Source organism: Protopterus annectens, chromosome 2.part0, assembly GCF_019279795.1.
Source record: "Protopterus annectens isolate FY-2018-M chromosome 2.part0, PAN1.0, whole genome shotgun sequence".
Classification (NCBI taxonomy): domain Eukaryota; kingdom Metazoa; phylum Chordata; order Ceratodontiformes; family Protopteridae; genus Protopterus; species Protopterus annectens.
In genome coordinates, this window is record NC_056728.1 from 1,861,720,413 (window position 1) to 1,861,735,227 (window position 14,815).

General features: G+C 40.0%; 1 protein-coding gene across 1 annotated transcript in view; it reads right to left on the reverse strand.

Moving 5' to 3' along the window:
- Positions 1 to 14,815, reverse strand: part of CCHR2.PART0H1orf50 (chromosome chr2.part0 C1orf50 homolog) — a 171,409-nt gene that overhangs the window by 120,819 nt on the left and 35,775 nt on the right. The window contains exons 2-3 of the mRNA XM_044061891.1: positions 11,821 to 11,905; positions 4,312 to 4,427 (exon numbers count right to left, since the gene is read on the reverse strand). Of these exons, the coding sequence (XP_043917826.1) occupies positions 4,312 to 4,427; positions 11,821 to 11,860 (156 nt within the window). The 5' untranslated portion in view covers positions 11,861 to 11,905. The remainder of the gene's footprint in view (positions 1 to 4,311; positions 4,428 to 11,820; positions 11,906 to 14,815) is intronic.

Here is a 14,815-nt window from a genome sequence, read left to right on the forward strand (position 1 = left end):
CTCTGTCCAACCAGTGCTTCATGTCCCTGCCAAAGTAGCTGACAGACAGACAGACAGACACACGCACACACACACACACACACACACACACACACACACACACACACACACATCTGGGAATGGCTGGCTTAGGTTTACTAGCTATATCCCCTTCTGCCCAGACTATAAGGTAGTTATGAATATCACCAGACACTCCTGCCAGCTACCTTAAGGCTCTTTCAAGGGTACCCAATATACTGAGTGAAATGGTTTTGACCAAGAGCAAGGCTATTAGGAGTGACCCACACAGTGTCACCAAATAAATATGCAAGTACTCTCAAAACTTAAATATCTCTACAAAGACCAATCAAAATGAAATGTTTAAATATATTTAATAATAAATAATAAAAGAACAAGAAAATACTAAGTATATATTCACAGTGGCATCAGAGTTCAAATCACAGGAAATATTTAAAATAACATTGGACAGGCTCAGACAAATAAAGAAAAATATCTATACTAAGCTTCACTATATTCCTGACTGTATATAAGAGTTACTATTTCCTGCTTACTTAATAGAGTAAGGCAGATGATGCGGTGAGTGGTTCTTTTTGATGTCAGGCCCAAGACAGAATACAGAATGTTCAGTCTCACTAAGAGTCTTCTCAAAATAATATTTAAAATATTACTTCTGAGATAGCTTGCAGAATGACATCACTTCTGGTCATCTGACTTCTAGTTCCCATGCAAAACCCCCATTGCTGGAAGTTGGCAGGACTTAGCACCTACCTGTAAAAATACACACACAATTGCATACCTCCACACATCCAAAGTAGTAATTAGTTCACCCCAAAGACAATACAGATAGCTTCCTAGTACAGACTTTGTGTCTCTGGCTGCATTGAAACCTGTGAGATAGCATATGTATGGCCTAGCCTATAAAGTGATTTAATTTCAGATATTTTTCTAAAGTTTGCTGGGCTGAGGTTAACTCTCCAGTTTCCAATGTTACAACATATACATTTTAACAGTTACAATAGTGCATGTACATTCATGTTCTCTCTAGTAAGGCACACTGTGGATACATTTCAAACACAAGCACTTTAGAAATACGTTTCAACACAAATGGCTGTGCAAATCAGTTTGATAAACACATGACATCCAATACATTTTTACACTAGCATCTTGTATAAATCAGTTTAATATTCACAAATGACAATTATTTACAAAATTCCAGCTAGTTGTGCTGGCAGTACGTCCTTTTGTCACAGGTGGCAGTAGAAAAATTCCGCTGGTGTGAGAAGTTTTATATAAAAAAAGGACCTCAACACTTGACACTTTCACACAGACACAAGAGGGCTCATTTCTCCAACAAGGAACAATAAACATTACTAAGAAGCAGCTATGCCATACCTACCAGCATTTAATTATCATGAAGTTGTTGTTTTGTTAGAAATTAGATATACTAACAGAGGAAATGAAAAGTTTCTAAAAAGACTAAATATACACTATTACCAATAACAGCCAGGCGACACACAAACTGGTAAGAAAATATTTTAACAGACACAATTTACCATTTAAGCATACGCAAATTGTCACAGAGTGCGGTTTTCATTTACATCTTATCAGCTGTATCTTAAGACAGGAAAGAGATCCATCTTAAGAAACATGCAACTTTTCTTATGTATGCAAACTGACAGAAGCTAAAACTGGAAAAAATTACAAAAAATGAATGAGGAATGCCAACAAACTGTACAAGCACTATAACTTATCTCCTGGGGAAGAGGGAAAGAATACAGTAATAAATGACTGTAGTATTACAAAACAATAACATGTTTTGCATCATATTTATTTGTTCCTACAAATAAGTTTTTTCCAGCAAGATGTTTGTCCTTTGTGTCTGCTGTCCATCAAACCAGTAGTGTCCGAATGCCTATTCATTTCCCATAACACCTTAAAAAGTGCTGGGGAGTGAAAGCCTGTTGATGGATGATGTGCCATCTAGGCATCTGTATGCTGTGGGATCCCCATCACCACCCCTGTGGCTACTCTGCCCTTTATGCTTCTAATGTGAAAAACACTGCATTTGCCCCATTGATACATACCTGATTTGATGCACATCAGCCACACTGCAGTAAAAAGCCATGCTTACTAATCCCTGCACTACATCGTAACTTGTGTCAGTGAGACATGCAGCCTTCTTTCTCCCCCTAGGACAGATGAGTTGGTACAAACCACTCTGATAAGCTTCGGATCTTGGAATGTCTGAGCTGCAGTCAGAACTTCTACACTCTGTACTATGGAGCTAAGAATACAAAAATATAATCAGAAAGACTCATCTTCCAGGTAAGATAAGGCTAAAGCTGTCCCTACGTGAGATAGAAAGAAAAGACTGGAATGACAGGAAGCAGTTCCAGCAAACAAGATTAAAGCAACTCAAGAAACTACAACAAAAAGGAAGGGAATTAATAAATTTAAAAGAAATGGTAAAATGCACACTGAGACAGACCCTTCAAAACTGGTGGCACTTAGAATTATAGTATTGTGTGACAATACTGAAAAATTGGAGAGACAGAGAAAAAGGAATAATATATTCAGAACTACAACAGTGAGATAAAACAATGCAGTGGAAGGCAATAAAAAATACATGCAATACTGAACAATGCAAGTGAATCCTTTACAGAGGGTGGGTGGAGATATTGGGTAAATATGGGATGAAAAAGAATAGGAAGGTTTAGAATAACCATACGTGTTGTAAATACTAACACAAGGCAGGACAGGGAGACAACAAAAAACACTAATAAGCAGGCTATTCAAGGCGTTGAAAGAATGCTAGGGGAAAAAGCATGGAATCATTTAAAGATGAGATGGGAAAGAACATTAGGTGACACGGACTCCAAGAACACAGGCAGGGAATCTGTACAACCTCAAGAAACAAGTCACCAAATCCAGAAAATTCCAGATATTTGCATGAAAGTGTCTCCGCAATATTGTTATACCCCCCCCCAAAAAAAAAAATTAAACAAGATGTTCCTAGAATCAGACAACAGAGGGTGATGATACAGACAAAAAGACAAAATCAGATAGAGGATTAGAGATATCAATTTCCTCATGGATTTATGTGAGATGACAGGGAAAATTCTGGTGAAGCGAGCCCAGATAAAGAGAGTGACTAATTTGTAAATTACTGGAAGGTTGGAGTAACCAGAAATAAAAAAAAGAGGACCTAATCATGCTACTGTGGTTAGTGTCTAAGAAAGAGATAACCAAGAAATGGAAAACCCAGGAAGAAATGGAAGGCAGAAAAGCAAGTGTCTTGATGCAGTCTTAACGAGAGCAGAAAGAGAACTTTGAAGAGAAAAAATTGGAAGATACCGCAAGAGGAAACAGACCTTGTAGGAAGAGATGATGGAAGGTTATACTATGGCAGATCAAAGCAGTTAAAAAGACTGAGTAAATGTGGATGGTTGTCTTCACTATTAATAATATACAAAGGTAATAGCTGTAACCATTGTTACTACCTATATAAAGTTTAAAAGATACATAAAATGATATTGAAAGGATTAACATTTAGTTAGCCACCAGGGAAAAAAATGCGTACCTTGTAAATGGTTGAAGTATACAAATAAAGTAAAATTTGAAATAAAAGAAGTCTTGGGAAAAAAAACGAATCGGCTTCCACTTCTGGGTGGAAGTGGAAACCAATGCAGCACTCAACTGTTCATGATTTTTGGCTCATAGTTTTGGTCTCTTCCTCATAAAATTAGTAGTATTCTGTGAATAATTGAAAAATGTAGTCATTAAATAATAACAAATACTTGAATTTCAGATGGCATATCTTTCAGAAAATGCCCCACTGTTTTTTTTTTACTTTTTCCTGATTGCTTGTGCAAAAAGATTCAGAGTTATACAGACCAAATTATTTTTTTCACTTCTAACACAAATTGCCAAATATGCAGATTGCACAAGTAGGTTACAAGGTGACAATCCTGGAAGGTTACTGCATCTATGATCTGATAACTGGCCTGAAACATGCTCACCTATCCTAAACTAATCTAGGTAATCACTACTACTGTGTTGTGTTTCTGGGGAATCCGGTCAGCTGCACAGCTTCAGAATGCTGTAAACAGGTACATAGGGACTGAGTTATAGATATCCTATTTAATTATTAGTGCTGCTTCCACTTTGGTTCTTTGCTCTGTATGCCCATAAATCTCACTGACAGGCAGATTATACTTGTGACTTTTAATTAGTGGTTAATGAACCCATGGTTAAAGAAACACAGTTTCTACTCACTGTGCTACGATACAAAGCCAGAAGTTTAGACCTTACCTTCTGCACTTGCTGAGCTAATGCAACCAGGTCACCAGGATCTCCAACTCGGTTAGTATGATAGGTATTCACTAGCTGGACCCCACTAGGATTTGTGCTGCTCTCCACCAATGCAACTAGAAAAAAAAGCAAAATTATTGCTATTGAACTAATGGTCACACAGGCACACACTATGACTTTAAAGATACAAAGTCTCTCCAACTCTGTCTAAATTGTTGCCTACTGAATGTTTCGCTGACTGTAAGTAACCTATGTGCCACGTGTATTTTAATTCTTTACTGGTTTCTGTGCCTACTATCTCCCCATAAAATGTCCTCTACACATAGGTTGTTTATTTCATTCTTTTGTTCAAGATCAACTAATTAAGCCTATATTCTATTTTTTTTCAGGAGTACTAACAGGAAATTAGGCCAGTTCAGATAGGACAGTTGGGGAAATCAATCAGTTCTGCCAGGAGAACACATGTTGCAAAGAATGGTAGAAAATGTGCATCCCCCTGTGCATCTCTGAGTCAGCACATTAGAGAAAGAGCCAAAGATCAATCACACTTTCATACATATTTGTCAGTTCCTTTCTCATTTATAGCTTATCCACTTTTGATCTGTGTCCTGTGCAAATGGCATATGTTTTTAGAACTGACACTTTGGTCATAGCATTTACCTTATTAAGTACTTTCTTCATCTTGTTCAGCAAATTCTCATGTATAATGTGAACTATGCAGTACTCAACACAAAACTCTGCACTGAACTCCACTGTTAACCACACCACTTTTCATGCTCTATTTCAATCTTTGCAGCTCCCAGCATAACCTCTGAACTTTCACCATCAGTGAAACACTTTCCTATGGGGTCTGACAAGGACAATGCCAGCTCATCTGAATGTTCCTTTTATTCAATAAGTCACAGAAGTATGTTGGTGTTCATAACATCCTCTTGAAGTATAACCATATGGATTGTGGAATATCCTCTCCCTTATTACATGTACAATCTATTTTTACCTCCAAACCCATAAAATGCACTCTTACAATCACAAATAAATAAAATGTACTTTTACAATCACAGGTAAACAGCAAATGATTGTTTTCCTCCAAGGCTCCACCTCTTCCTGCGGCAGCCCTCTGGCCCTGCCACAGAGAAAAAAATGGAGGGGAAGTTCCACACTGCCCTTGCCAAAATTTCCCCTAGTCAGTGTAAACAGCTCTTTGGTTTCCAATTCAACAAAATGTTAAAAGACCAAACAGGGGCTCATATGGCATCACTAGGAAACTGCTGCGGCAAAATTACCTTTGGTCTTGGACAGAAATGCAACCTGCAATGTGTAGCAAAAACATGCACTGTAAATCATCTTGCTGATTCACAAAAACTCATAACTAGAGCTCCCTGAAAGAAAGCTGCAGAGTCCGACAATCACTTGAGGGAGGAGTCCTGACATGTCTCCGAACAGCAATGAATTATTATAAAATCCAATACAAGTTGTATCCCAGCTGGAAATTGTCTGTTTGTTAATGTGGGTACCCATTTTATTCTGAGCAAAATAAACAAAATATTAGACTTCCTAAACTCTTTAGAACTTGAAATATAAGCACAAAATGTCTTTATGGGATCTTGCATGTATTAAGAAGAAGAGGATGAAGAAGGAAGCTTAGCATGTATAACAATATTAGGAAGGAATCTTGATCTTTTAATCTACAGCAGTATCTGACAACTTTGAGCATAAAAGGTTTTATGGAAAGCACCACCTTGTCTTTATGGAAACCTCATTAGGATCAGAGCTGAAGGAAAAGAAATTGGCATTACTAATACAGATTGTTATTACTATATGTCACGGGGAGGTAAACACCCCATGAGATATAATAATGACAAACAGGGGACTACCTCACCAAGCTAACCCCCCCCCAAGGGAATTTTCTATGAAAAGACTCTTAATAAAACAGGGCATTATAAATAAGAAGCAAAGAAGAGGTATGTTTTAAAGAATTAGTATGCAGAATAACCTAAACTACTGATGGCCCCTTCCTGGCTTTTAAGGAAGCATCTGAATTAGTATAATTAAAGCTGACCTCTCACCTGCTTCATCACAGAAATCCAGAGAGTCTAAAGCACTTAAAAGGACTTTAAAAATATTTATTGAAACTTTGTGGTAGCCCTGATGGCAGTTTCACTGAAGTGTCCAAAGGATCCTGGTTAACATCAGGTCAGAGTACCTTATCAAGTACTCCGCACTCCATGGGAGTCCTTTCAATCCCCCAAAACCAGATGGAATTCACACAAGATATAGTGCAGCAATTTCTATTCTTTGGGGTGGTGGATAATTATTCAAGGAAACAGGAGGGACAGGTGTTCTACTCCCACTCATTCTTACCAAAGAAGGATGACCCCTGAGGCCAGTCCTGCACTTCTCCAGGCAAGCCAATTTCCTGGCTGTGAAAACATTCAAGATAGTGACTCTGCAAGGATATCTTCTTTAACTTTGTAAAGGACACCATAAAAATCATCACTACAGATTTAAGGGATACCCATTTATATAGGTTAGTAGGTTATAGGTTCATAGTTAAGTACTGGGCTAGCTGCCCTTGTATTCCATTTTAAGCTTAGCCAGTTTCCCTTTTTGTGCTCAAATTAACGTATCATATTTGGTTAGAGACTGGCCTTACCCATCCCATAGTCAATAACTATATATTACCCTTAATGAGAATAACTGTGAACATAACACAGATAATTTGAGGGGACACATGCATGGTATAAAGCATTTAGGAGCTGCCTCTGTTCATTAGTAGTACAGGGGGCAGTCCTGGGTAGCTTTTCTGACTCCTATCAATAGAGCCAAGTTGTGCTTGAATATGGACAGGGATGAACTTTGTTTTATGTGGTGGAGAGTTTGTTCCAGAGTAGCGAGATATACCTGCCCCACCAAACTAGTCTGTTGATGTTGCAGAAAAGGTTTAGATCCATAGATAATTTCTGATGCCATAGGATTTGCTGATGTACAATAAATTCATCAGTATTGAGTCAGAGGATGCCTTGTATGCTAGGCACAGGTCAACTCTAAGCAGTTTGTAGGATACAGAGTATAATGACAAGACTTTTGAGTCGGAACATGTAGGACATGTTATTTTAGGCCTTCTATCCTTTTAGTATGGTATCTCAATGGGCACTCCAGTTATTGCATGTGTTTAGACAGATACATGCCAAAGGGGGCACTATACTTAATAACTGGCCTAATGAAGATCTAGACACAATCCCTGTGTTTATAAGCTGTGCAATATAGAAAGACTTTCATACAACAATAGACACGTTGGTCAAAAGTTAGGTCACTGTCCACATAAGTTCCCAAATCCAAAACAACTGGGTCAACTCTTAGGGATGTATTGTTAATGGGGTTGTTCCCTGGGACAGAAGACTTCCCAAAAGATATAATAATGCATTTTTTGGCATTTAGTTTCAGTTCATGATTTTGGAACCATTTATTTATTTGAGACAACCTGCCTGCAGGATGCCCAAGTAATCTGGGGATTCAATGACTGCTCCTAGCTTGCAGTCATCTGCAAATATTGGCAGTGCCCTTTGGTAATGACATACTTCAGAAAAGTAGATGCCAAACAGGACAGGTCTCATCAGAGAACCCCGGGGGGGGGGGGGGGACTCCACTGGTAACTGGTCTCTCTGTGGAGGAAGCGTCCACTATTTTGAGTTCCTGCATCCTATCTGTAAGCCATTCAGTGGGTGACACAGAGGTTTATCCCCAGTTTACTTAGCTTTTTGACTAAGCTTGAGTGGGGAATAGTGTAAAAAGCTTTGGGCAGGTCAAGATATGCAGTGTGTACAATTTTTTGCCTTCATTTGCATTCATTGCTTTGGTGACCTTTTTAAAAAATCCACAGGGTAAATTATGCATGATTTGCCCTTGATGAATCAAGAATGAGACAGACCCAGTGTCTGGTGATTCCCTATGTCTTGCTTGATCAACGATAAGTCTTTCCGTGGCTTTGCATGTGAGGCTGGTCAGACTTATGGGTGTGTGACCTTTTTTAAAAAATCCACAGGGTAAATTATGCATGATTTGCCCTTGATGAATCAAGAACGAGACAGATCCAGTGTCTGGTGATTCCCTATGTCTTGCTTGATCAACGATAAGTCTTTCTGTGGCTTTGCATGTGAGGCTGGTCAGACTCTTGGGTGTATAATTGCCTGGGTCTGTGAAAGTCCTCCCTTATGCAGGGGAATGAATAACTACAGCTGTTCTCCAATCTCTTGATGCAAGCCCTGTATGGAGGCTGAGATTGAACTAAATTGTGCTTCATATTGTTTAAGATGCATCCAGGGATACTTGCATAACTCTAGTCATCCTGATCATAGATGTTTCCTCGTGCTTGCATTTGGCAACAGCCATTACCAGTTCCATCCTTATTCCCTCAACATCCCTAAATCCATCCTGGAGCCAGAAGGTGGGAAAGTATTCTTACAGCAGTTGCTTTACAGGAAAACAAAGGCCCAATTAATTACCCCGGTAAAGACTTGTTAATAAAGGCAATAGAACTGCAAGAAAAGTACATACTGCAGATGCTGGGTCACATGATCAGCATCCACTGTGCTGGTACCTCTAGCTCATTTGTGCCTCTACTGGATGACACAAGTGGATTCCAACAAGGGCTTTCTCAAAGTCAGTGGCACCTGGAGTTGAAGAATAAGAAATAATCGCTAAACTTAAGACAGATGATTACCCTATTACTCGCCCTCAAAACATTTAAGAAAGAGCTCAGTTCAGGCAGTCTTAGGGTGGTGGTAGATGACACTGTGCTTATACGGTACATTAAGCATGGGACACATATTCCTAACAGGTATGCAAACTTGCAATACTAATAAGGAAAGCAGACTTGCACTACAGCTTGCATCTATAAGCCACCTACATCCACTTGAGACGTAACAAAAAGCCTGAACAAATACACATTCAATAACTGCACATGGAAACTGGACTTGGACATTCTGCAGCATTATGAAAACAATGGGGAACACTTTAATAGACTTATTCATCTCAAATGGACAATCACCAGTGTCCCTCCTATTCCAGGCACCTCATTCCTAAGGCCTTCAGTGTGGGCTGCACAAAAGGTCTGCTGTACACCTTCCCTTCTCTTCCCTTCAACTTTGTGTACTGCAATGAATAAGGGTGGAGAGGGGAAATGCTCATACTGTTTATTATTTTTGGCCAGAAAAGCATTGTTCTCCACCTTGGTACAGATGGCACAGTGGGAACCCCCATTTTTTTACATTAGCACAACAGGTTTTTAATAAATCAAGGTGTTACTCTAACACAACCAAATCTAAAAACCCAAAGGCCATGGCATGAACCCATTCAGTAAGATTCCTTTCAAACAACAGGCTCTTGGGCAAGCTGGTTCATATCTCTCAAGAAGTTAGAGAGACTGAACACCATGAACTCGTGCCTGGCAAAATGGAAGATTCTCATTTTGCTGCAGCACTTATGGTATTTCTCCAAAGTGTTGCCCAAGAGTTAAAACCTTGTAACACTTAGGGGAATTATTAGCCAAGGGCTTCTCTTACACTTGCACCTTTCAGCCATTTCTGCCTGCCTGCCTAGAAATCCCCTACTTCCTCTCACATGTTACTACGGCAGTTCATATACAGTCCTACACATACATACATCCACCTAGGAAGCATGCCCCCCCCCCCAAGAAACTTGAACTTTATTCTGCTACAGCTGAAAATGGTTCTACCTGAGCCAAGACTTTCATCCCCCTTAACTTCCTTTCCTGTAAAACCCACTTCTTAGTGGCAATCACTTTAATCAGAAAGATTTTCCCAAATGACTGAATTAACCCAATAACAAACCTCTCTACTCTCTTATGTATAAGAAGTCAGTTTCTAGTAAAGTATTCAACTTCCCTGCCCCCCCCCCCCCCAAACTGCAGATAAGATGCTAAACTTGTTGGATATTCATTGGCAGTTTAGATACTACATCATCACAATGCAAAACAGAGAGATCAGAAAAGGTCATCAATTGACTGTCGCCTTCCAACAGGGAATAGTAAAAATGCCATGATTAATTACCGGTCAGAAGCACAGTTTCTGCTATGAATCAGCAAAAATGTATCCTCTAGCCAGGGTATGTCCCATAAGGGTAGTAGCCACCACAGCAGTCTTCATTAAGAATCTATCAGCCCAGGGAATTGAAGTAGTGACACAGATTCCACTCCTCCACTTTTCCAAACACTACAAGGTAGACATTCAGGGCCTCCTGCACTCCTCTACCCAATATTATTTGGCAAGTTCTAGTACTCTCCCTGAAGTAAGCAATACTACTGGAGCGATGATTTTGAAGATGAACACATTACAGCCCTGTATATATAACATACTACAACATTAGATATTTGACTAGATCACCACCGCAGAAAGAGGCTCCCTTCTATCACCCCCCCCCCCAGGTCCAGACAGATAGACTTGCTCTTCTGCCTATATAAACAAAATGGAGGATACAAGGGACTTTTGCCCTATATTTTCTAGAGGGGTGGTCAGTACTTTCTCTCTGCTCGATTTTAGCCCAGAAAAAGTCTTTCATTTTAAAATTACAGTAAAGCTGCCATACTTAGTGCCCAAGTGGGGGAATTTACATACCACTGGAAGAGAAGGAGCACATTTTGGCTGACTTTTTCTACCAAAAAGAACCATCCTTATACCAGACATCGGGTTGGTGTCATTTGGGGAGGAGTTATGCCTATGGGGACATATGAAAAATCTGTGGAGATCAGTCTAGTAGCCACAAGCCCAGTCACGTGGAAAAGTGCTGAAGTAAGAACGCTACTGCATCTCAGACTCAAACATTTATTGCTACTGTAAAGCTGCACACAAGTTGTAGCAGTACATGATTGAGAAGGAGATCACAGATACAGTTGTACTCTGTACTTCAACTATTTGTCCAGTCTTGTAGCATAGAATCTTTGGGAAGGGAGGTGGCTATGGCTTGCCACTTGAGTAATAACTACCGGCAATACTAAATGCTGCACCCATGGAATACAAGGTTGCAAGCAAGGCATGCTAATGTACATATTCATACAGACCAGAGGAGCACTTAGAGGCATGCTCTCTGAGGCCCGCAGCAACTGGGTAGTGCACAGGGCTGCCACAATGGTTTGGGGGTGCTCACTTGGGGAGGGGGGAGGCCACTCCATAGGACCAGCAAGCTGGCCCACTCCCTACCACCAGAATCTTGCCACTGGAGAATGAGTGGGCCATTTGGAATAGGCAAAGCAGGATTGAACAGACTATAAGGAGGCTCTCATCTATCCCAGGGATGCTTGCCTCTCACCCCATGGAACAGATGAGCTAATTACATGTAAGTAGAGAACCTATTTGGGTTGGCTCTGGAAAAAAAAGCTGATAAAGACTTTTCTAAGACAGATATGCACCATGTTATACAATGAGGAAACCAAAGAAACATCGCTTTGAACTGCACTCTGCTGTGCTGTTAGGAAACCAAAGAAGCATCCCTTACCTGTAGTACAGGTACTGCTGTCCGTACTTGAATTGCTCATGACTGCTTGTTCCCACCTTTGTATATTGTAAGCTTGTGCCTGGTCCTGTTAACAAACAGCAGAGAAAACACTGGTGACTTTCATTTTTGGTTGTAATATTTATTTGTAAGCTAACTGTTCTTGTTCAAGTAAAAGCAAAACCTAATTTACTGCAAGATCTACTAGTTCTGCTAGTATACAAGGATAAAGCCCTGACTATGACCTGGGAGACCACAACTGTAGTTAAAAGCTTTGGTTCCTGTTGGAGCTGGAATGGAAGTTGATAGGTATTTCAAAAGAGAGCCGGACAGCCTCTCCTTGGGGGAAGCAATGGGAGCATGTGTCCAGGTAGACATCCATGACAGAACCACTGGTGGAGACCAAGGGCAAACAAAAGTGCTGTCTGTAGGGCTTTGGTCACATTGCATGGAAATGCATGGACAACACGCAGTAAGACTTTCTATGTTACCCCTTAGATGCTATGGGATTGTGAGGGTATTTGGTTAGGGATGCATAACAAAAAGGTCCCTGGGTGATGACCTCAGTGATTGGTTCTCACCACACAAGAATGAATGGTCAGGGAGCAGCTCATGAACCAAACAGACTGCAGGAGGCTGCTGGCTTGCAGGCATGTGCAGACACACACAGATACAAACCTCAGGATGCAAATCTTTCTTTTCTTTCCTTACTTACTTAGTATGTTCGAAAACCTAGGCTTTCCATTAAACAGCCTGCCTGTACCTAGCTTACTATTACCAAATCCAGCAAAGTATTTTCTGCTTTCTTCACTTTAAACAAATGGTGCAGCATCCCTTCTAACACAGGATCAAGTATCTTAACAAATGCTATCACCAAGAAGGGGCATAAAAAATATGGAGCTATCACCCACTATACAGCCACCATACATGTTTTTCAGCTTCATATGATAACATTGTCATCATGCAGGACACTGCATAGCTTTCCATCACACAACCTGAACTGTGGAAGCTCCTTGTTCATGAAAGTACCCACTATGCTGCACAGTATTCAATTTGCAATACCCTATCCCCATGCCATAAAGGTGGTAAGAAGTCCCTTGGATGCCCAATAATCATCCCCAAACAGCATTTGCAACTGAAGTTTTATCACAGTCTGCAGATCAATGACATTACAGAAGGTGTGGTTGTGATTTTATTTAAACATTGAGATTTTTTTTTTTACATTTTTACAGTCTGCATGATTATCTTAGTCTTGCCTGCAGTTTCACGACAACCCCAGAGAAGTTCTTTAAAATTTGACTGGAGCAAAGTTACTGGTAAGACTGTGAAACATTATGAAGTAAAAAAAAAAAAAAAAAAGACATTCTTTGGTGAAACTCACTACCATCTAAGAAAACTAAACCTATGTCATTTGACAAGCTCAGATGTCCATAGCAAGATTATGATTTTGCCTGTTTACCATTATTACCAGCCACCACATCTAACATCTACTGCCTCCTTTTGCTACTTAGCAAACCTAGCCTTAAATGTAATACTGAATATGGTACTCAATGACTACTGATCTGTAAACATAATCCTAACAGCTGGGATTAAGCATTTACCTTGTGTAAGGACTAAATGGCACATGGGAATGCAGTCCAAATTTAAATAAGATATATGCCTACCTGCTTGGACTACCTGTAGCCCCAAAAGATATATGGCTGGGATCAGGGTTACTTGAACTCCAAAAGCTAAGTTATCTTTAGGAAGACAGTGTGAGTGAAGATGCAGGTTTATTTCAAGCATACTCCTAAGAACCAAACACCAACCCTCAAACTTACATTTGGGATCAAGTTTACAGTTCAGGATGGAATTAGGGTCATCTGCACTCAGAGCTGGGGGACGTTTAGGAAGGGTTCCTATTACATGATCGAACGCTAGAAATAGTGAATGCTCATTTGTCAAATCCAAATGCATGAAACCACAGAATATCAAAGAATAGATCAGGGAAAAAAGATCCCAGGGAAAAATAAATTGCTGGGCCGTTTTCCGGACTTTACTGGTTTCTTCACTGTGGTGCGATCTTGGAGTTGGTATATTTAAGGTGGGGAGGGGCACAGCCCCCCCCACCCCCACTTTATGTTGCCTGTACATTTTTTTTTTTTTTGGATCAGCAAATTTTTTCCCTGGGAAAAAAATTCACTGATCTGTTCCTTCGACATTTTGTGGTTTCGTGCATTTGGGTTCCATAATAGATCGTTCGCTATTTCTAGCATTCGATCATATAATATGAACCCGTTTTGATGCAGTTTGAGTGAAGATAAAAGCCTACTTCAGAAATATCTCTAATCAAAGGCTTAACCCTATCCCTTAGATTTGTGGCTAGTTAGGACTATAAAATTTTAAATGGTGCGTTAGATGGGAGGCAATATGACTGAAGATGCAAGCTTGCTTCAACTATGCTGCCAATCAACAGCCAGATACCAGTCCTCAAAGTCACAGTCAAGTTAGTGCCAGAAAGTTCAACATAATTATTTCCTATAAGTGCCCTGATAGCAAAGGATTCACCCAGGAAAATGAATACCACCCCACAAAAATGTACTTTTTCTACGGAATGCTTTCTTGCCCTCACTACCTTGGAAGAGATCCTCAAAAAATACAGTGTATATGCAACACACTTTTTCTTTCAATGTCACTTTTCCTTTCTTTTTTACTGCCCTTCTCATCTACTGCACCAAGGGAAAAAGACAGTGCATGCATGCACACACGCAGAGCTTACTCTGTCTCCATTTTTATTGTCCTCACTCCCTGACTACTTTCTGTCTCCTGTCGCCAATTCAGCCTTTATTGACATCATACACACCTTTGTTACAAATGCTGAAAAGAAAAAAGAGAGAACTTAACAATACTAGGCAGCATAAATGTAACCTTCCTCAGTTCCTCCATCATGACTTGAAAAAAGCCCTGCTCCCAGCAACCACTCCTTACTCAGACTCCTCATTACTAACCAACATGCCAT